Here is a 22,808-nt window from a genome sequence, read left to right as displayed (position 1 = left end):
AAATGATTTTAAGTAAAATGAACAAATATCGACGACAGCTAACAGTTTGAATTGTTTTCTGTGGTTTTCTCCCCCAAATTAAGACCGAAACTAGCACGAGCTGGGCTTTAACTGCGAAAAGTATGCTATGAAAAATATTAAAGTCTTAGTTCAAGGAAAAATACTAAAAACTATACGACTATACTAGTATATTCAAGGTAGAACAGAGAAGAATTGTTTTCAAATGGCTTTTCCAAAAAGTCCAAAAATAAAACATGCATATAAAAATACTTTAGTATCTGTGTTTAGGCAAAGCTATACACAAGTACATACATATACGATATCGTTGTTTTCTTGTTAATTAGCTGGTTTAGCAGACTCTACATAGAACGTTTGTGTGTTTTTGTGGGTTTGTGTGTTTGTTGGAGAATATTTATCGCTGTTCGAGCAGCTTGAAGTGTTTGTTGAATAGAAGAATACGTGATTAGCCCAATGGCCAGGGCTAATTTATAATCGTGTGTGGGCGGGGGCACCTACTAAGCACCAGGCACACACTAGTGGATGTCTGGTGGCCTAGTGGGTGTCATCATCGTTCACCACCCCACCAAATATACCAAATATTCCATGAAAATTTCGTATTAAAAAGCATATGAGCAACTTTTGCTGCTTTTGCGAACTTTTTCGACGGCGACGGCACACCGACGGCACAGCGACTTTGCGGCAAGGCGTCGAGCGTCGAGCCCCACAGAACGTTGAGCGTTGCGTTGCGTTGAACGGCGGGTAACAATAATAATTCGCACCGTGGTCGTGAACGTGGTCACCACATCAGACATCCGGCAATCCGACAATCCGACTTGTCCGAGTTCTTCCCACTTTAACCCAGTTTTCGAGTCCCCGGTACGACAGGTGTATCTCTAGTTCTCTATTCTATATACGAGAGTATCCATGTGTGTTTGAGGTGTAATTTGTGGACTGTGGACAACGGCTGGCTGGCTGGCTGGCTGAATTGAAAGCGAGGCGCCACCAAAAACCCAAAAATAAATGCCACAAAATGTGTCACCCATACATATCTGTACAAACAAAGAAATATATGAAAAAAATATATGTATTTTTTGAAAACTCCGCAATGAAATGCATTTCTGTGCACCAGAACCACATCGCGTTTGTGCCATCAAATATTAATTAAATAAAACACATTAAAGGAAAAACCAACCGATATGTGCACATTTTCATCCAGTTCTCTCCGAAACAAAAGCTAATTAGCATTTAAAGTACAATTAAAAAGTGAAGCCAAAAAGGCTGGCAAATGAAATCAACTTCAGTCGCGTGAAAGCCAAAAACCGTATAAACCAAAAAACCAAAACCAACCAAAAAAAAAAATTCACATAGACATGAAAAAAATACAAAACTCTATCTGCAAGTGAAACAATTAAATGACATTTTAAGCGCATTTCTTTGCAATACCCTCACCCCTATCTCGCACAACCGACACAGTTTCTTTGGGGGGTTTTTTCATGAAAACGCCAAATGCTGGCTGCTGACATAAAAAATCGAAGGAAAGCAACCCAGGGGGGAAGAAAATTTTGTTTGTGCCATAGAACCATAGAAATGGCATCTCGTTGGCGAGGACGTGGAAAAGCCAAAAATGAAAATCAAATAAATAAAAACTAAAACTCAAAAATAGAATATTAGAGACGTGCTCTGGTGTGAGGCAGTAAAATTCTGTAATAGCCAAGCGGAGATGGCTGATACGAACTGCATATACAATCTATAGATACAAATGTATCTATCCATCTTTTGCTGGCCCTGTCTCCATCTCGTCGCTCATCGACGACGGCCAAATATTTTTTTATACTTAATTTTTTTCATCTGTTGCTGTTGCTTCTTTGAAGGAAACTACTTTGACTTTCGTGTTGTTGTTGGACGGCGCGGTATTGGTATGGGAATCGGTCTAAATATATGTATGTGGCCAAGCTACAGTGGCGTACGATTAAAAGCTTCCGCTCTGAATCACCTTAAAGGTGCCTTAATCACGGCACAAAAAATGTCTGAAAAAAAATTCTTTATTCCATTTAATCAGTGTTCATCCTTGTTTCCCTGCTTTTGAACTTTTTTAGCCCCGATAATCCCATTGCTTTAATTCAGATTCTAGTCATCCGTTTGGTGATTCTGTTTTTTTGAAAATGTGCCAAATGGTCTTTTCTGTATATTAATTTAATGGTATCTTTGTTATTAATTGGGTAATAAAAGCTGTCCATCCTTCTTTGCAAGTGCGTAAGCAGTTCCGCCTTCTGATAGTTAATTATTTTAATTAAATTAAATTTTGTTTATTTTATTTATTTTGGTTACAGCTTTTTTGTAACTTTTAAAGCACAAAATTGAAAAATATAAAACAACTTTTTGATTTATTTTCTTTAGTAAAAATATAATCTTTTGATACACTTTTAAGACAATATTTTAACTAATTGGCAAGCGATTTAAGAAAGAAGTACTATTTATAATTTAATGCTTTATTCCCATTCAATCTCCATCAAAAGATTTTGTAAGTAAAACATACAAAATGTTAGTCATTTTTTTAAAACTCGAAATTTTAAGATCAGAAAGGTATAACATTTTTGGATATGCCCAGTAATAGCCGAGTTATACCAATTTTTCAAAAAAGAAAATTGCAAGGTTTATGATATATAAACCATTTCACAACCGATTTAAGAACAAAATACGATTTCCATTTCGAAAATTGAAAGATAAACCACTTTTTTAATATATTTTTATTTGACCAAATTACAAATTCTGATTTAAAGTAATATTCAAATCAACTCAAACGTAAACTCAAAGGTAAACTCAAAGATAATTTTATGAAAAAAAACCTGGGGGAACAAATTTTTAAAAATGTGTGTTTTGATTTCCCATCGACAATGCACTTTTTTTGGACCGCCAGTGTTACGCACAACTTACTCTCAGATACAAGATACATTTGTCTATTCCCGTGGCCTGCTCTCTCTTTCTTTGTATCTTTTTTTTTTGGCTGGGATGCTGGGGAAGATGTGAAAATGTAGACTGATGAAAAAACAACAATAACAAAAAAAGCCCCGTCACCGATCATTGCGTAAAGTTTTCGTTGTTGTTGTTGTTGGAGAATTCGTTGCGTTGCGTTTGCGTTTGGGTTTTCCTTTGCGTTTGCGTTAGCATTTTGGTTCTGTTGCTGTTTCAGTTTTAGTTTCAGTTTCAGTTGAAAACGCCGGTTGGCGGCGGACGCGCTCGCGCTCCTCAAAAAATCGGAAAACCGAACCCCCCCAACAAACGCACAAGCGCATTCTCTAATTTTGGCGGTGAAAGTGCAAATGGCAAAAAAAATGCATTAAAGCAGTGAGGATTGAGGGGGTCTGGGGTCACGGTGGGAGGAGACTGGAGAAAGGAGGGCGTTCGGATTTTTGGATGGAACTTTTGGCAATTGGCTGGCGGTATTTCTGGATTAAGCAACGCCAAATTGTAACAGACGGTAAGCACCCACATTAAACGAAATAAATAAGAAGTATTTTGGCTCCCCCTTGAGGGTGTGTGTGTTGTGTTGTGTTTACACTTAAGCAAGCTTATAATGCTTATAAACATGTCGAAAATATTAGTGTACTTTGGCCACAACCCACTCACAGCATGAGCTGGAAATAAAATGAAATATTTAAGCCATTCAGAGCAAAGCAACTAAAACAAATTCATCTCTAACACAATGCTACCTGCTACCTGTTAATAATTAAATTAGTAAAAACAAAGCATTCAAAATCAACAGCAGCAGCAGCAGGCGCCAAACTTCCATGTAGTCCTCTGGGTTTTCGGATTCGGATTTGGGATTCACAATCCGTCAGATCCACAGATGCATCTACACACAGAGATTTGCAAAAATACCTTTTGCCTCGCCTCAACGCAAATTTAACAATATTTGCACCTGATTTCGATGCATATGTGCCAGTGGGTGCGAGTGTGTGTGTCTGCTCTCACAAAACAACCACACACGCTAACACCAAATACCACCCAACCGAACCGAACCACCCATCTATCCACCTAGCAACCCACGCATACACTTATCCACCATTATAGTTTATATATATAGCCCATACGTACGACATGGAGTCGGCCCGATGTACATACTTCGTACGCCAGCTCTGATAATGATGTCGATTTTGCTGCCAAAATAAAGACACTGAGAAATGAACAGCCAAGAAAATGGTAATAAGTTCATATGGAAATCGTAATACTCTTATATTTCTTATATTTGATTTACTAAACGTGAAACAATTTTCACAAAAATTAAATTTCTCAGAAACTCAGTTGGAAACTTAATTCCACTTCGATAGAAATCAATAGCTTTCCAACTAATTATTAAAAGTTATCAATGGCCATAAATTGTCCTTGGAAACTAGAAGCTATATGTCTTCATTATTTGCAAGAAAAAGTTGGGAAACCGTTTAGACAAACTTTTAAAACAAAACTTAGAAAGAAATAAAACAGTTTTCAAGTATTTCAAGAATGATAAATTAATATTAATTCTAAGCAGAATTTGAAAAGTCTTCTCTTAAAAGTGTTGAATAAATTCCCATCAATCATATATATTTCCACAAAAAACATCTATATTTAGAAACAGTAAACACATTCATAAATCTACTTGATTAGGCATACCTTGTACCTGCAGGCACAATTAGCAGCTGACTAAAAATTGCATATATTTTTGTATATTTTAGCTTCGAGGGGAAAATATCGTGTCAACTAAACTGGTTGATTGACTATCCTACTGTGAAAATATTATTTTTAATATTCATGATGTCCAATCTTTGGACTTCAAACACACATTTTCCGGCACTTTAAAGTTTAAATCAATTTGTTAATGCAATTGAAGCGGACAACCCTTGGCTTTTGCAACTCAATTTAAAATTAAATGTACGCATGTCCTCGGGCTGGTAATTCCGTTCGTTAGCAAAACCACATACACACATCCATCCTCGAAATCGAAATTATTTCTGCCCGAAAAAGAGTATCGAAATGGCCAGCAAAATGCCAGTATTTGAACGAAAAAACAAAAAATGGATTGGCAATATGGCACAGGGGTTATGTTTTGTGTGGGTTTCTCCCTACCAATATCTATACCTAAAGCTATAGTACCTTTACCTTTAGCTATAACCCCATACTCCACCCACAACAAACAACAAAACTCATCCACAACACGCTCATTTCGCTTATTTTTTTGAAACATTATTTTTGTGAAAATTTTTTATGCAAATTCTCTTACAATTCCTGTGCTAAGTACACAGAATGCAGCACGCACCTGTTCGTGTGTGGGAGTGTATGGGTTCTGTGTGTGTGTGTGTGGCAGGATGGGATAGTGGGTGGGCTTGTATGAGTTTTGCGTTAAACTTTAATTGGGACATCAAGTGGCAAGCTCTTGTTGCTGCAGGCAGGCTCTTTTCAGCTCCTGCTGCTGCTGCTGCTGCTTCTGTTTCTGCTACTGCTCCTGGTGCTTTCCTGCCTTTTGTGTGTAATTTGCATAATATTTTATTAAATGTTGATTAATTTGTGCGATTCCTGGCCGAGGCCAAAATAAAAGGCATTGCGTGCTTACGGGGGCCCAAACGATATTGCCGCAACAGCTGCAGCTCAATTAAAAATCATAAAATGCGAACACAAACACAAAAATATGTACTTCATTACGATTATATCAAGTGTCTTTTATTGCATTTTTCCCCTAGTCTATACCCAGTGCCCATGCTGAGCAGTGACGCAAATCTAAATAATAATAATAATATCTTTTCCTCACACAGTTGCTAATTTTATTTGAGGTGACACACAAGGCGGGAATTTCAAAATATCGTTGAGCAAGCTAGAAAGGCAGACAGTCCGAGAGAATTAGAGAAAGAAAAACTGAGTGTTAGAGTGTCTCAGTGTCTGTGTGTGGAAAAATATGAGTACTGCGGGTGAACAAAAAAACATATAGAATAAATTGAGCACATTTCAATATTTTTGCCGTTGTCTTTGGTGCTATTTTTGGACCAACACCAGAGCAAAAAAAAAAAAACAAAACGCTTTGAAAAAATTTATCTATATACTCTTTTTTTTGTTTTGCCCAGCAAGATCTGCTCAAATTAGTCTAAGATACATTTCTAAATGTGACAGTAGTGAGTGAGTGTCTCAGAAAAATTGGAAAAATAAGTACTAAACGTGAATTGTTCATAATATTTCAGATTTTTTTCAAATCGATTTTCTAAAATTGTAGTTTACTAGCAACAGCTACACAATTGAAAAGTATTACTCAGTGGCATATTAAATAAGCTCAGTGCATATCAAAATATCTATAGATATCTATACAATATTATATCACATTTGAATTGTTTTGTCTATAAGCATTGACATTGAAGACTTTTTTCCTTTTTTTTTTTGTTGGAAAACTTTTTCAAGTATCTAGACAAAGTTTTTGTTATGAATTTATAAATAGAAATGGAAATAAAAGATACATATATGAAAATAATATCAAATAAAATAGGCCTTAGTACTATAATAATAAACAAAGCAATATTATATTTTTAATTGAAAGAAAATTTCTGCCTGAAACTTTCAACTAACTTTTGTTTGAATTTAATTTTAGTTCACCCCATTATCTCATTTAGTTTAATTGTGCTTATTCAATTACAGAACGAACAACGACCGACTATTAACGATTAAAATTAAGCCCAATTGAAGTAGGGGAAAGTGCTTAGGATTTCCATTTTACCATTTACCAACAACAACAAGAACAACAACAATAGAAGCAACAGCAACTGAGCCATAAGCGGATAACAAGTGTTGTAGAAAATTTTTTCCAAATATTTTTATCAACAATATTTTTTGAAAAACTTTTGAAGACACACCCGTGAAAGAAGCGTATAGCAAAGAAGAGAGCTTCGAGGCAAACGAAAGTCAGCCAAGAAGGAAGTGAAAGCTAAAGTCAAACTAAAAAGGCAAAAGGAACAGAACGAAGTTGATACAGCAACAGGAAGAAGCAGTCCCAGAAAGAGATACAAAATGGCCGCCGTACAACGGAAACTGGTGCACAAGCAGTTCAACTCGCCCATGGGCCTCTATTCCCAGGAGAACGTGAAGGCCACGTTGGACCGCGAGCTGAAGGCCTTCGGCGCCGAGGGGTAAGTGAAAAAATACACAAAAAGCCGAGCCAGATAGAAAAAAATGTAGATGGAAAAAGGAGAACTCCTCCTCTGGTGTGGCGAAGCGAAATGATTATCATACATTTAAATGCATAATTTCATAAAATAGATGAAAGCACCCGGTCGTGGGAATATTGTCGGGTTTGGTGAGGATTGGCCGCCCCTTTTTTAATTTCAAGGCCTCACTTATTGCGCTTTCTCGACTTTTAGGGTATTAAGTGGTTTTCATAGTAATATTTACAAACAAACTTAAACTATTTACAAAAAGCCATGTTAACATAATTTACAAGGTTCCCTTTTCATATTTAAGCTAAAAGCTATCGACTCGCAAATTTAAATACCCATACCACTACTAAAAGATAAATTAAATGTCCTAAAAACCTTCTAAACGGATTAACACATCGATCTTATTTCAGCCCAAACGAGGCGTATGATATTTAAAATAAGAATAAAGAAGAGTATATTTTGTCTGGAGACTCCAATGCCCGTTAGCCACTGTTAGTGCATCTAACTCCCTTTATGACAATTTCTCCCATTCAAATGTTTTGTTAAAAATAATCTACTATTTAAAAGAAAAACCTTTTGATTAGTATAAACAGAAAGAACAAACAGAAAATTTTTAATTCCGCCTCAGTATAAAATCTTGAGCACACGCCAAAAAGTCAGCTGATTTGTCATCACATTTAAAAACATCATTCAAATTGATTGGTGCATTCCCAATCATAACTTCATTTTGTTGGGTGCTTGATTCCGATTCCCTTTTTAATTCCATTTTCGAATTGCATTGTCTATAATCTTCTTGTGATTTAGATAAATCAAGAGCTAGCTGTCTATTTTGATTTTGCAATTCCGCGAATTTTTGAATATATTCATTAACCCGTTTCTGTAGTTCCAGATTAAATACCTGTTCATTCACATATCTATTTTTAACTTCATTTAATTCCTGTTTAATCACACTAGTTTGGCTCTCAAATCTTTCTTGTAATGCCTTATTATTTTCGTTTATTTTGATATATTGTTCTAGGCATTCCTCATATTTGTGATGGTTTTTGTTAAACTCGACTTGCAAATCAGAATATTGTTTTTGGAGCTCTGAGTTCTTGTTATCCTTATTTTGACATATTTCAAAATATCTAAGTAATGGCTTTACAATTGGATAACAAACTGATGCGCATTGATCCTCCATTTCATCCGTCAGATAGCATGACTAAGGAAGATGAATAATTTACTTATTACATTTTTGAAATACATATATAGACTTTTCACTATTACCTCATCACCGAAAGCAAGGGAAATTGAGATTAAAAACAGGAACGCCACAGTAAAAAACATATTTTGGTTTTGCGTTTTAAAAATCTTGCTTCTTAAATATTCAATAGACGAATGCCAACTGATGCTTTGAAATACTTTGACTTTAAAGATGAAAGTTTCTTATCAGAATCAGCACATAGTCCAAAAGTAGACAGAAAAATTAAGATGATCAATCAGATGTCATAGGTCACCAAAGTTTTGATTAGCAACAAGAATTAATGTACAGATAAGATAAGATATGTTTAGTCTTTTATACTATGGATTTGATCTAAGAATACATAAGGATAGTACCTATTTAGTAGGTATAGTTATTGTATTCTAAATTATATTTCAATGTATTCAAAAACCGACTCACCATAAATTATATTTTTTAAATGATACTAAAAAAGATGCCTTGTTTTAAATGATTTCAAATCAATTCAGATAGTTTTCATAAGCTTAAACAAAGTTTCAAATTCTCAGAAGGATTTGTACATACATATGGATGTTAGCCTTAACTGAAACTTATAAGAATTTAATTTAATATTCCATATAAAACAGACATTCAAGGGATTAGGAAGAAAAATAATATACATGTGCATACATATTATAAATATGTAATCATTTTCTTAGAAATTGTAAGTAGTTGACAAAGGAGTAGGAAACATTTCAAACAAATAAAATTGGCAATTTTAATAATAAAATATTGACCTTCTGAAACTGCTTTAATGCCATAGACAATACATACATTTTGTTGCAAAGAATAAATAACAGAAAATGCTTTTTAATAACAACAAATTTCTTGATTTTAATCTGAAAGTAATCAACATCAGAATGGAAGCCAAGGCTGGAAAAAATATCAAAGTTATTCAAATTCAAAACAATCTTTTGTGGCCATGAGAGTGGCACAAACGAATCCTTTCAAGCAATTAATAAATGGGAATCAAGGAAACTATTGCACATTCCTAAAGGAAGAATATTTATTCACATATTGATTTAAGGTGAAATATTGAAGGGGGAAAAGTTGTTTCAATTGATAATAATTTTAGATCCTAGGAGGCATGAAGATATTCAGCTAATTAGTTTATAAATTTATTGTCTCATCGGTTTATTTTCAAATGCCTAGAGTGAGCCTTCATCTTGCCAATTTTACTTGCTTGTTTTGTATTTGGTGGCGCGAAACAGGTGCATCAAGCACATTATGTGGAGGCCATGGGGAGGGGATTATAAAGGCAGTGGCAGGGGCGTGGCAAGCCCCTCACTTTGTGCAGTGCAGCGCGACTGCGACTGTGACTGCGACTGCGACGTCGACAGCAACTGCAACGCTGCCAATTTGCTGTCGCCAAAAAAACACACACACATATGCCACCAAGATGAGGACAAAAACAACATGAACGATTAAATGCTTTGACGTTTAATTGTAATTACCGAAAAGCTTTATAAAGCGCTGGCGAGACGTGTATCTGAAAGATGCTTTAGACTTGAATTTATTTGTAGCTGCTGCTGGCGCTGCCGCTGCTGCTGCTGCTGCTAGTGCCTAGTGGCGACAGCAGCAACAACATCTAAAACAAAAACATTAGCAGCATTATCTTTGCCATTGTTGTTTGTTGTTCAAATAAACCGGCCTCAGCGCACCTCGCCCCACCTCGCGCCACCCCACCTTTTGGGCCGATCTGCTCTGGTGAGCAAAAACTTTAAGTGGCTTTCAGTTTAGTTATTCGGCGACTATGCGTGCGACAAAACGTGTGTGCAACAGCAACTGCAACTGAGTCGGGCAATTTAATTACCAAAAACCGAAACCCAAACTAAAAACTTTCAAGCGCATTCGCGTATTGCGTTCGTGTGCGTAAAGTCTTTGCAACTCCCCACTCCCGGGTTCAATTTTAGGGAGCAACTTTTCCTAAAAAAAAAAAAAAAAATCCAACCAAAAAACATCTGAGCCAGCATAACACAAAAATGTACGTGAAGCGGGCGCATCCTTAAGATTACTCCCTTCTTTATATAACACCAGTCGAGCGTGTAGTAGAGTGTATTAGACAAAAAATAGATATATGTATGTATTAAGACGCAGCAGGTCGATGAGATGAGTCACTGGCCAGCGTTAGTGCACTGATTCAATGCAACACAATCAGTGGCAACACCAACAAATGTAACAACAACAAAAACAATGTCAACAAACAGGCGGCAGGCGTTTAGCCAAAAGTTGTGATGCATCTCTTGACTTTCTGCCCATCCGTGTGACTCACTCTATTAGGAAATCACTCAATTAATGCCCCACAGACCAAACGAAAAAAAAACGACACACACACAGCCAAATTTAATTAAAAAATTGTCAAACATTTATCATTTATCTTGCCACAAAGTGATTATTTTGGGCAAATATTTGAGGCAATACTCAATCAGATTTTCGATTTATTTGGCAGCCAAATATTTGCATTTGGCAAAAGAGATTCTCCGTATGTTTTCGATTAGTCGAAATTAATCAACTAATTAAAGTTCATTTCAATGGATAAATTTTAGTGCCCGTGAATCCATCAAAGAGTTCAATGTCAAATACCATTGGTCAAAATTGGAAAATTAACAGAAGTGTATCTTAAATACAGATGTGTTTATCTCGGCAGTGGAAATTCCTTAAAGCCTTATCTGGGAATCTGTCTCGTACATTTTCTTGGCTTAACTATTTCCGTTTGTTATCTTTGAAGAAGGCAAAACATTTCAAGGAGATTAAGATGATTGCAAAACATTTCAAGCATATTATAATTAAAGTTGAAACTTGGATAATTCCAACTCGTTAGCAACTTAAGGCAAGTCGCAGCAACGTAAATACCAAAGACTGAATGCCTTTAAAAAAGTTTAAAAAAGTGTAGCAAATAAGGACTGAATTGTTAAATAACTATATTTAATTTTGAGAATACAAATATCTGTGTTTGCTAAAAACCCCACAGTTTTTCCAACCCACTTGCCAAAGATTTAATAAAAACCTTTTTCTTCTTTGTCTTGCTGCAATGGGGCAATATATTAGCTTTAAATAATTTAAATGAAATTGTAACAGGGTAATAATAATATGTTTGGATAATCAGAATAGCTTGATGGGTACTAATAGTCGTTATATCTACGAACAGTAGCTTGCCAGTTGAGTCCTATCGCAAGGTCCATGCGTGCAACATTCGTAGGCAACATTACGGATAACGCGTCTGTTTAGCATCAAAAAGTTTGGCTTGAAACCTAAGGTATCACTTTCGTTCTCCGCCAGGTGGTCCACATAATCAAATAGGCTCACTATAACACAAGCGAGACAACAAAAATTAATTATTACTAGTACTAGTAAATAACTAGTAATACTTACAAGGGTTTCCCGATTTTTTAATAACTTTGTTAAAGCCATTACTGCAAATGGTCCGCAATGCATTGGTTAGTTGATCGCCACACAATATCATTGGTACTTCCCTTTTGGTGGTAGCACCCTCCAGGAGCGGGATCATCACCAGTAGCCAGGGAAGCCATAAATAGATCATTTTGGTCCTTGAATGGTCCATGTTGCCCATCAAACTTCTGGTCGAGATTTGATGCACATTTTCATCCTGAGCCTTCCATTTATATAGTCGCAAGCCCTGCAGAATCTTGTCAGGGTCGATTAGTGTCCTTGTCCTTTTGGTTGCTATCAGAATGATGCCAAAGGTGCAAAGCTGTAGCTAATTTATGCTTAAGACAAAAATAATTCACTTTGGACAGGTGTAGTTGGTGTTGGGTTTTAAAAATAAACGCATCTTTAAGTAGGTGTTACAATTAAACCTTTAAAGTAGGACATAATTGTGGCGTAAGGTTATTTTTTCCAATGAAAGTGATCATTGTTAGTTTTCTTAAATTTTTAGTTTCTTTATTTTTATTTGCTTTCAAATTCAAAAATTAACTTTCTTTTAATATTTATTATCGCCAATATTACGATATTTAATTGTAGAGAGTTAAATAATATGTATACATATTTAATTTTATCTCTTATTAGATTGTTTCATAAATCTTTGTTGGTAAAATTTGTTTTCGTACTTCGTTGTTAGCCTTTTCACAAACCTTTCGTCATTGGGTGGCAAACCTAAATATAGTTTGTTTTTCTACCAACACTTTGTCATCTCTAACAAGGGCGCGCATTTAGATTAGTTTTGAAACAAATTATGTATCTTTATACTTGAATAAAATAATTGAATAAATATAATACAAATTTTTTTTATATTTATAGGATTGAAGTCGACGATCAAATTTCCAAGCCCCTGAACTTGGCCAACTCGGCCGTTCTGCGCGCCGTCGAAGAGGAGGAGCAGCAGGCCAAGAGCGGTAAGTTTTTGGTTATCCTTTGACCGCCTGAGTGTGCGTGTACGTCCTTTAAGTGTCTACACCATTCACACAATGGCTATAACATAAAATAAACCGTGTAAGAAACATTCAACAATCAACTGAAACAACAAAACAATGTCCTTGTGCTCGTCCAGAACTTTTGTTACTTTATACAAATAAAACAAATAAAATGAATTGGCTTTGTCAACCCGCAAAGAATTTTATCCCTCCACCGAAAGACAGAGCCGCCGGCGTCAGCGCGGCGAGGCGGATGCCCTGCATCATACTCTGCACCAGCAGTTGCTGGACCAGATCAAGACGCACTACCTCAGCCACCAGCAGGATGTGACCATCGACAGGGATACGGTTCTTAAAATCAACCGACTGGCGACCAAGAGGCATCTGCTGAATCGGGACCACAGCTGGCCACCGGCCGAGCAGGCTCCAGGAGCCTCTAATCCGGATCAAGCTCATCCTGCATCCTCCTATCCCTCGCACAGTATTGAGGCGTTGAGAGAGAAGTTTCAGAGTCCCACCATGATCATTGAACCGACAGCCAAAGAGGTTCGGGAGCAGAGGCAGAGGGAAGGCGGTAGTCCAAGGGCCAAGGAAAGATCCAAAACTCCACAGAAGGTTGCCGACATCTCGGAGGTATTCCATCAAACACCAGTTGCCAAGGGCTTCTCCGCTCCCGAGACCAAGGCGGCGGATGTGGACTTGGGCCTGGTGGCGCCCAGGTGCGAGTACTACGAGCAGCTGGCCCATAGGCGACCCACCACTCCCACCTTGCCCACACCCACTCCCTACCGGCCGCGGCCCAAGAGGCAGGCCTACTCCCTGGATCGAGGACGCAGCCGGAGGAGAATTCCAGCTGCATCAGTGGGAGCTCCGGAATTGCCGCCGCCAAAACCACGCTCCTCGAAACCGAAAGTGCAACGCCGGTGCATAAAACTGGCCACCGAGGTGAAGATCTCCTACGGTCACGAGGGCGACAGCGAGGGGGAGGAGGAGACGGCTTCTAGAGAAGAAGTGGACTTGGAAACGGTGCCACTGCCACCAACACCAGCTGCTGGGAATCTCAATCAGACGAAGACAGCCCAAGACAGAAGTGTAATTGACAGTCTGGCGGCGGTTAAGCAGCAGCAGCAGATGGCTCTGGCCCTGGCCAGCAACGGGAGCATTAGCACCTTCGACCAACCAAACCAGGTAGCCACTCGCATTGTGCCCGTTCGCGTGGAAGCCTCGTCCGATCACTTGAAGCTGAGCGCCCAGCAGATCTACGACGACGCGTGCTCGTATTTGCAGGATCACCGCCGACAGGAGATGGCGGAGGAGGAACCAACCTATGTAAGTGCCACCAGTGGGATAAAGTTGCTCCAGCGACAGGGCAGTACTCCCGGTACCCCTGCGACACCTGCCACTCCACCACCGCCTCTTATGCGACCCAAATCTAGCGAAGAATCAGCAAACAAAGCGAAGCAATCCAGGAGACAGGGCGGAGTCTACAGCCTGGGTACGGAATCCGAAACAGAAACTGAGAAGCAACACGAGGCTCATGTGGAGATAGCCCAATTGGAGGCGAAGTACGCACACATTCAGCAGTCCATAGCGGAGCATCTGCGTCAAATCGATGCTTACATGATAAATGCCAAGCAGGCACTGGAGAGGAGCGTCCAAACCACGCCAGTACCCACTCCAGCACCACCGCCGCCACCACCCCCTCCGCCACCGGCGCCAGCCAGACCCATTAGCTCCGGCAACAACGAATCCTGGGACATCTTTTCCAATCGGCAATCGCCCATTCTGACCATGGAAAGCCCGTTGCAAGCCATCCTCCGGCAGATATACACCCGAGCAGCTGGACTACCCCTTGGCGGCGCCAAAGAGGCTGCCCCTGTTGAAGAGCCGGAGGAGTCCCTTACCGAGAACGTGCCCATTGTGGAAAGAGCCCTGGAGGACCTCCATAAAATTGCCCAGGCTCTGGAGGGCAAGCCCCGGAAGGAGAAGGAGGAAGTGGACCACATAGAGGTCCGGTCCACACCAGCTGCCGTTGAGGCACAGCACGTAGTCATCGAGGACGATGATACGGAATACAGGCACGTATCGGATGTATTTGCCAACTACGAGCAATTGGCCAAAAAGGAGTTTGAGGAGTGGAAGGAGGAGCAAGTGGCGAAGAAGGAGTCAAAAGACCTCAAGGAAAGTGAAAACAAGCTACAGGCCAAACCTAACTTAAGGTCTAAGATAGAAGAACCACAAGAACTGGGTGCAGACAAACCAGAAACGGATAATCTGGAAGCATCCTGTGCCCACGAGGCCTTTTCTGCCGCCTGCTGTCCTGTTTGTGATGAACTCCGTGGATCCCCCAGCAACTGGGGTAAACTAACCAAGGCTGATCAGTGGAGGATTGCCAATTTGCACAACGAGCCTCTGGAGAACTACAAGGCCACCTACGAGATACGTAGTCCCTATATTTCCAGGCAGATCTCCTGGGAGGAGACCCAAGCGGCTCCAGTGGAGAAGTTGCAGAGACAGAGGAGCTTCGTGGAGATTGTGACTACGCCGGCTTCGGACTCTCCGCCTCCCACGTCCACGTCCACTCCACCGCCACCACCACCGCCACCGCCACCTCCGATGCCACCAGCTCGTCTGAAGCTCCAAGAACCGGAAGTCATTTGGGAGAGAAGTCGTTCGCCCAGTCCCCTCCCCTCGCGCAAATATCCAGCACCGCTCATTGAAGCCCCACAACGGGCCAGTTCTCCATTCGGTCTCAATCCTGTACTGGCCAAGGCTTCTCCACCGTCGCCCGTCAATCTTCCCCAGAAGTACAGCCATGTGCCACAACTTGAGGGTCACAATATAGGGTTACTGGTGAAGACAGCTACGGAACCATTGCAGCAGAGCATGTCGGCATCTTCCTCAATGCTGGCTGCCACACCTCCGGCCACGCCCACGCGTCCATTACCACAGCCTTCGCCCTTTGACTTCCCAGCACAGGATTCCGAGGCGGAGAAGTTCAGGTCGCTGGCTTCGTTCGACGAAGTGCAGCAGCAGCAGGGTAACAAGGATTTTAGCTTCAATCGATCCTTTGATAATGTATCGCCACGTCCCTATCTGGGCATCGAAGGTGCGTGGAAACCCCGCCCAATTCTGTGTCTATATGTTCCTATAAGTTGTGGTGTTCCTTTCGTCTTATTCTGACACACTTTGTTTTTTAATCTTTAACTATTTTTTATGAATTTAAAAGGATGCAAATCATATTTCTTTAAACTTAGTATTGAACAGAAATATTTTGAAAAACTACGATAGGAAATTGGGAATAAGTCTGTATATCTATGATCCAATGGCATCATCTGCCACAAAATTAGATGGGAGGTTTTTTATTGTTGTAGAATTTCTATTTTTGAATTTTTATTGCTCACTTTCCTCGCGAACTTATGTCATAGACTTTCCCAGTCACGAGAATATTCGAATAATACAGACTCTTTATGACAAACATCGGGGGAGATTACACATTATAAAGTCATAACAAGGCACAGTGCGTATACTTAATATTACAACCTAATACAAAGTAGAGCCGAATCTTTATCTATTTTCAAGTAATTTATTTAAGAGTAAACAAGCTGAAAGAATCAGAGATAGACGATAGATGTTTATCATTTGGCATTAACCGAATCACAAATATTACAATATATGTAGAGGGATTATATTTGTTCCGAATTTCATCTATTTATCTGTGACGTTTGGCGGCCATCAGAATGAATTTGTTGCGTGGCTAACGAGCGCCGAATACAATACCTATTATACCAAATAATTGTCTATATATCGTATATAGTATATTTCGTACATAGCGTATATATCGGATATGTGTTACAATTTTGCTAATAATTTTAATGAGCCAACTTTTGTCGTACACCTGTGAGAATACGTTTAAAAACAGATTTGTTTTAGTTCGCTGAAAATGACAGCCGTTTAAAATTAGCCTCCCATCTTGACTCACAAACTATGTTAGCATATACATACGAACAATATATTTGGATGAGATGAGTTTAGGAGGGGTCTGGCTGATGCTACAAGATAGATGATAGATAGTTAGTTAGATGGGTCGGGGCTGGGCCGTATCCGAAAGATGGATGGGTATGCGCCCACTTGATTTTCGCGCCCAGGCATAACAAATCGCCATAACAATAAACACAAAGTTGTATTCCGCAAGAGTCAACCTACTTGGTTGGATTATTGGCGAACAATCTTCATTGTATATAGATCTGGGCAGGGCGGCGATGCCCGAAATATGCCAAGATCCACAAATATGTCAGTGGCTATATATACTCATATATCTGTATGGTGTATAAATATATATATATGTATCTTGTGGCAGCCACCTTGAGATCGAGTGTGAGTGGGCAACATCATCCGCATTTCAAGGTGCGGCGCACAAATCACAAAAATCGAAGGTGTAAACAATGCGGAAAGTGGGCCAGAAGTTAGGAATTTTCAACGGGATGTGCAGGGGGATAGTTTGTTGGTAAGAACCAAGACCAAGATCGTTAGCAGACCCACGGGCATACACTCAAGATGAGACATTTCAGGCTGGTCAGCTCCTTTCTCTCATTTCTATTTTTTAGCGCGACTCTCAGCGCCTATCCCGCTAAACACTCAGAATCGAATGTGTGTTGCGAAAATGTGTGGGCTGAAACCCACACGATTGCAAATTATTTTCTGTCTCTGTATCTTGGCCATTTCTCGGACTCGGAATCGGGCTAACAATAATTTCCTCTGCATTTCTCTGGCTCCCCAGCTCACTTAGTAGCATACATCGAAGGCAAACATATCGCGAACGCGGCCAGCGCGAACGATCAACGAATTAGCAAATAGAAAAAATAGCCAATAGCCAATAGAAAATAGAAATTTAATTGGGCAAACGCACAATTAATCGAAACGAATCAAACGCTGAAAAAAAAATATAGAAATTGATTCCCGTGTTTTTTGTACCGAGCCGAAACAATTTTATTTCGAAATTTTCAACGATATCGATCCGAAAGATAAACGAAACGCGTGCCGTTCAGCAAATTTTGCCAAATAATTACCAAATCTAATAAGGGATAATCCAATTCAATTCCAATAACCTGGTGGTGTTACAATCAGCCATTGAATCAATATCCGAAGCAGAAGCACAATTGATTATTGCATCTCCGATCAGGATTATATAACGCTATTCTCAAACGATCGACACGGGGCAGTGTGAAAGCGAAATAGGCAAAAAATAGCCGCTAAAAAAACAACATATAGATCCGAGTCTATATATGCGAGTATTTTGTTATTTTTGATATCTATACGAGAATATTTTTATTCTTACGCAAAAGAGCCCGATCGGCCAGAGAGAAAGAGATAGCCAGAGCAATATATAATCATGGTCGCACAGTGGAAAATCATCAACGAGAACTACAAGAATCTGGAGGGTAAACACAATCTATCTTTGATCCATTTCTAGAGACGCAAGCAACATGTTGCATTTCCTCATCATTGTGAAATTCTTGGCATTATTTTTATTTTTTTCCCCCCTAAATTTTAAGCATTCAATGAATTTGCTTTGATTTTTATATACAATAGATCAGAAAGTATATTTCTTTCCGATGAACCATACGATTTGAATAGTCTCTTGAGTCAGCAGTCTCGGGGACTGTAGCAACATGTTGCTGCAACATCCGAGGTGGCTGGGGTGCCCGACACCATCATCACCCCATGAGTAATGTCAGATTCTTGGCTTTTCGCTCTCGTCCGATTCTAATTTTAGACACAATGACAGCCGCATATGATTTGCAGAATCGTCCCGAATTTATATATATACATGCACTCTTCGCATCTCCCTCGCTCCCTCGCTCCTTTGTTGACGGCTGGCGGGTATAATTTTAATTGGCTTAAATCATTTTCAAATTGTTTCGCTAGCACTGGCTGGGAGAATGTGCATTGCATTTCGAATTCGCGAAATGCAATCTGAACCAAGGCCATAATGACGCCCACATTTTGGCCGCATTTTGTTGAATGTTGAATGTTGTTTGCACGGCAGCTGCCGTTGCGGCAGCAGCTGCACCTACCTAAATACAGCCGTACAATACAAATTATAAAGTATAAATTCCTCGTATTTATGGCTGACTTTTTTCTTTCATTGCATTTCGTTTACGTCGATCAGGCTATAAGCGAGTGGCCTGGCCACCGGCCTCCGAGGAGCGGATCATCCGCGAGTTCACCCCCCAGCCGGCCACCCAGAGTCCGGCCCCGGGATCCGGAGGCTATTATCCGCAATCGGTCGCTGCCCCGCCCAGCCATGCTGCTGCAGCCCCACCACAGGTAATTTTTGTTCGATTCTATCTTGATAATCCTCAAACTGTATATAGATAATATGGTGTCCTGTGTACATAAATCCTTTATATAATTGTCATACTACATGTACATATAAGCCATGTATAAACCAATTCTAAGCCCCTCACATCCCGGCACAAGCACACACATTCCTAACCTAACCACACTGACAACTTGCAGGGACCCATTTATAATAACGTCCAGCCCCGCACCACCCAACCATCAGCACCACAGCAGTCGAGCTACACGCCACAAAACGTCTACGGTAACCCACAGCCCACCTCTCAGTACCCCGATAGTTATCCATACCAGCCACAACAGCAGCAGCCCCATCAGCAGCAACCTGTCCAATACTCACAGGCCCAGTTCAATAGGCAGCGCTCGAGGGAGCCTGTCCAGGCTCCGGCTCCAGCTCCAGCGCCAGCACCTGTGTCCGATTATGCCAATGCCAGTGCTAATGCGTATCCCAACTATCAGTCCAACTATCCGCAGCAGGAACCGCTGCAGGCCGGTAACAATGTGGGCGGTGGCTGGAAGCATATAGGTGCCCCTCAACCCAAAGCCCACAACGAATTTACTGTCCCTGGATCGGGATCAGGATCGGGAGTGGGATCCCTGCCACAGCAGCAGTACCATCAGCAGCCAAACTATCAACAGCAGCAGGTACCGTCTTGGCCAGATTGAATCCGTTATAAGAACTTGGCTTTCGGCAAGATGCTAGAAATTCCACTGCTGTTGTGCTCGGCTCTATCTCCTGCGACCTTTGAACTCTCTTTTTAGGACATTAACTAAAAAAAAAACCACATATCCTAAAGTAACATTTTCGATTTTTACTAAATTTCAAAGCAAAACTGACACAAACTAGTGTTTGAATCTATTCTTAGTCACTAACTCACTAACTAACTCTGTAAATCGAAAGAATATTTGTATATTGGCTGTTTCGAAATATGTAATTTTGAAATCATTTTTGAAATATGAAATGTGAGACACTAGGCTTTTTTCAATGTCTAGTATGTTTCTCGTTAGATATTTGTGCAGCCTTGGCTGTCACTCAAATGCAAATGATTTTATAATTTTAGAAAATATTTGTTTAACCCAAAAAAAGTGTCACAAAAGAGTAACTAATTGATGTTTATTGTCAGAAAAAAAAAGAAAGTAACTCCTGGCTTATGAAACTGCTTCTGCTTTTTATTCTATCTCTGCGAATTTCAGCTGTAAAATGTGCTACATTTTTCTACAAAGCCCTTTGCCGACCAGCCACCAAACCAGTCACTAAAACTAAACTTCCCTCCTCTAACTATGGTCTTCTATCTATCTCTATTTCCAACATATATCTATATCTATGTCTACATCAAATGTGAATGTGTTGTTTCGCACCCACCCGACAAAATCGACAAAAACAAACACCATCCATCTACAATATAATAAAAACCCCATTACACCTGTGATCGCACATGCATGTGGCACCTGCACCACCACCGATTCACCGACTAGCAGCAGCAATACGGTGCTCCATCCTATGGTGGCTACCAGCAACAGCCTGCCCCCCAGCAGCCTGCTCCACAGTGGCAGCAACAGCAGCAGCAGGTGCCTCAGCAGCAATACCAGCCGCAACCCCAGGCACAGGCTCCCTACCAGCAGCCACAGTGGAACCAGCAGCAGCCATCGTACCAGAGCTCACCGTACCAGCAACAGCCATCCCAGCAGCAGCCTTCTTACTATCCCCAGCAAAACGGTGGCTCGACCTTTGCTCAACCACAATACAATTCTTATTCGCAGCCCCAGCAGCAGCAGCAGCTGCCCTATTCGCAGGATCAGCTCGATCTGCAGCAGCAGCCTGGTGCCTTCGCTGGCCAGGATAGCTACCGTGGCGCCAGCCCAGGGATCATCACCCTGCGCAAGGAGGCGCCCGTTACGCAGAAGCCTGCGCCAGTTTATACTTCGCAGCCAGCCGCCGTCAGCTATCAGGGTAAGTTAGGGATAATTAATCTTAAAATACTATGTAATCTATAATATATGTTTCCTGTAATCCTTTAAAGGAGGCAGCAAATTGCGCGGAGATTTGAAATGGCCACCACCAGAATACAAGGAGGCCGCAGCTCGTGAGAACGAAGAGCGTCGCCTTTTGGCGTTGGGCCCCGTCTGCCGTCCACGACGAGTCAACAGGGTAGGATCCTCAGTCCATCTATAAGAGTATAATTTTATTAAAAATTAATTCCCAGCAGGACTACACTGGCTTCTTTGCCAAGCACCAGCTGAACAATGCCTATCCCAGCTACAAGGTGCCACCCGGCACCCAGCACATGTTCGCCTAAGCTGGACAAGGAAACATCACAAATCAATAAGAGCAACATAAATTCAATGGAACCCACTTCATAATAATACTTACAACGATCACGTATATGTTACTAAAACGAAACACTAACGAAACTATATATATACAATTGTTATACTAATCTAAAATGAACACTAACGACGCCATATCTAGAAGCATATATATATTACGAAACGATTGCCAGGGGCGCAGAGCCCGTGATAGGTGAATGCAATACTACTAAAATCTTGGGTCATCCCGCTCTTGGTGAGTCATTATAAACTATGTAAATGGGTAAATGGATGCATTCTGATAATTGTACAGAAAGCACCCATTGCCGCCAAATGATCCCGAGAGTGAGGAGCCCAAAATCCAGAAATGGATAACGAAATGTCTCTATGTACCTATACTGTATACACATATTTGGAGCATGTGCATATAGTATGGTTAAGATAGCAGATCAAGAACTATATACTAAAACATAGCGTTAGATTCTAAGATGATTGTTAAACAAAAGTTGTTAACTAGCAAATGAAACGGATTACGATGCGACCCACGACGGAAACTGATAATGAGATTGAACCTTGATTTAGAATGTAAGCGCACTACTAAACTATTTATTCTCAGCCATATTCTATTTACCGCCGATCCTGTGGAGCCGTCCCGCTCTCAAGGACTGCACCATCTATGGCATTACTTTTTCGATCTTGGGATGAGCGAACCACCCACTAACCGCAAATTGTAAAATGATCAGTTCCCTCCGCTCCCAAGACGAAAACTTTGATCAGCTTAAGGGCTGAGTCGTTGGAAAATGATGGCGACCAGGAATCGTGATGTTTATTATTGTTTGAGTTTGCATGCTTTTTGCTTAAATCTATATATTTATGCATATAAATATAACCACTCTATTGTTAAACTGCATATGAAAAAAAAACCGTCAATTACCCGATAACTGCATACATAGGTGATAAGTGATTAGACCGATAAATAGATCTGTGAGCAAAAATACCAATCAGAAACATTTGGAATCAACGACCAAGAAGATCCCACCCACATCCAGAATTCTCCTCTCATGACCAAGGCCGGTGCGATAGTCCCCCGCATGCCACCGGGTAACAATATGAGGATGCCGTTGCCTGCGATCAGAGCAGCCGCGGACTCTGTGCCTGTCTTGGGACATGGGTCGGGATGTGGCCGGGGAGCGGATCGAGGAAGGGTCAAAACTCTCAGACTTTACAACTTACTATGACCAGCAATGTCAACAACTACACTACAATGTATAACTAAAATGAAAAGAGGAATCTAAATAAACGATAACGTTTTGAATACTCGCGATGAGAAGAACGAGATGC

The 22,808-nt window shown here is 40.4% G+C and overlaps 1 protein-coding gene across 14 annotated transcripts; it reads left to right on the top strand.

The window, feature by feature from the left end:
* Positions 1-753: 753 nt before the first annotated feature.
* Positions 754-22,803, top strand: LOC108121433 (uncharacterized). Of its 14 annotated transcripts, none has more exons than XM_070280635.1 (8): positions 754-876; positions 6,864-7,142; positions 12,688-12,782; positions 18,973-19,130; positions 19,323-19,805; positions 20,637-21,111; positions 21,182-21,309; positions 21,365-22,803. In XM_070280635.1, the coding sequence occupies exons 2-8, from the start codon at positions 7,024-7,026 to the stop codon at positions 21,455-21,457; spliced, it is 1,551 nt and encodes a 516-aa protein (XP_070136736.1). In that variant the 5' UTR covers positions 754-876; positions 6,864-7,023; the 3' UTR covers positions 21,458-22,803. The 14 variants fall into 14 exon arrangements, with proteins under 14 accessions (XP_070136736.1, XP_017091008.2, XP_070136737.1 ...); XM_017235519.3 differs by lacking the exon at positions 754-876 and adding an exon at positions 3,196-3,478 and having other exon boundaries at positions 6,655-7,142; positions 20,640-21,111; positions 21,368-22,803; XM_070280636.1 differs by lacking the exon at positions 754-876 and adding an exon at positions 3,196-3,478 and having other exon boundaries at positions 6,655-7,142; positions 20,640-21,111.
* The last annotated feature ends 5 nt before the right edge of the window (positions 22,804-22,808 follow it).

This window comes from Drosophila bipectinata, chromosome 3L (assembly GCF_030179905.1).
Source record: "Drosophila bipectinata strain 14024-0381.07 chromosome 3L, DbipHiC1v2, whole genome shotgun sequence".
NCBI lineage: Eukaryota > Metazoa > Arthropoda > Insecta > Diptera > Drosophilidae > Drosophila > Drosophila bipectinata.
This window is presented reverse-complemented; position numbering and strand designations above follow the sequence as displayed.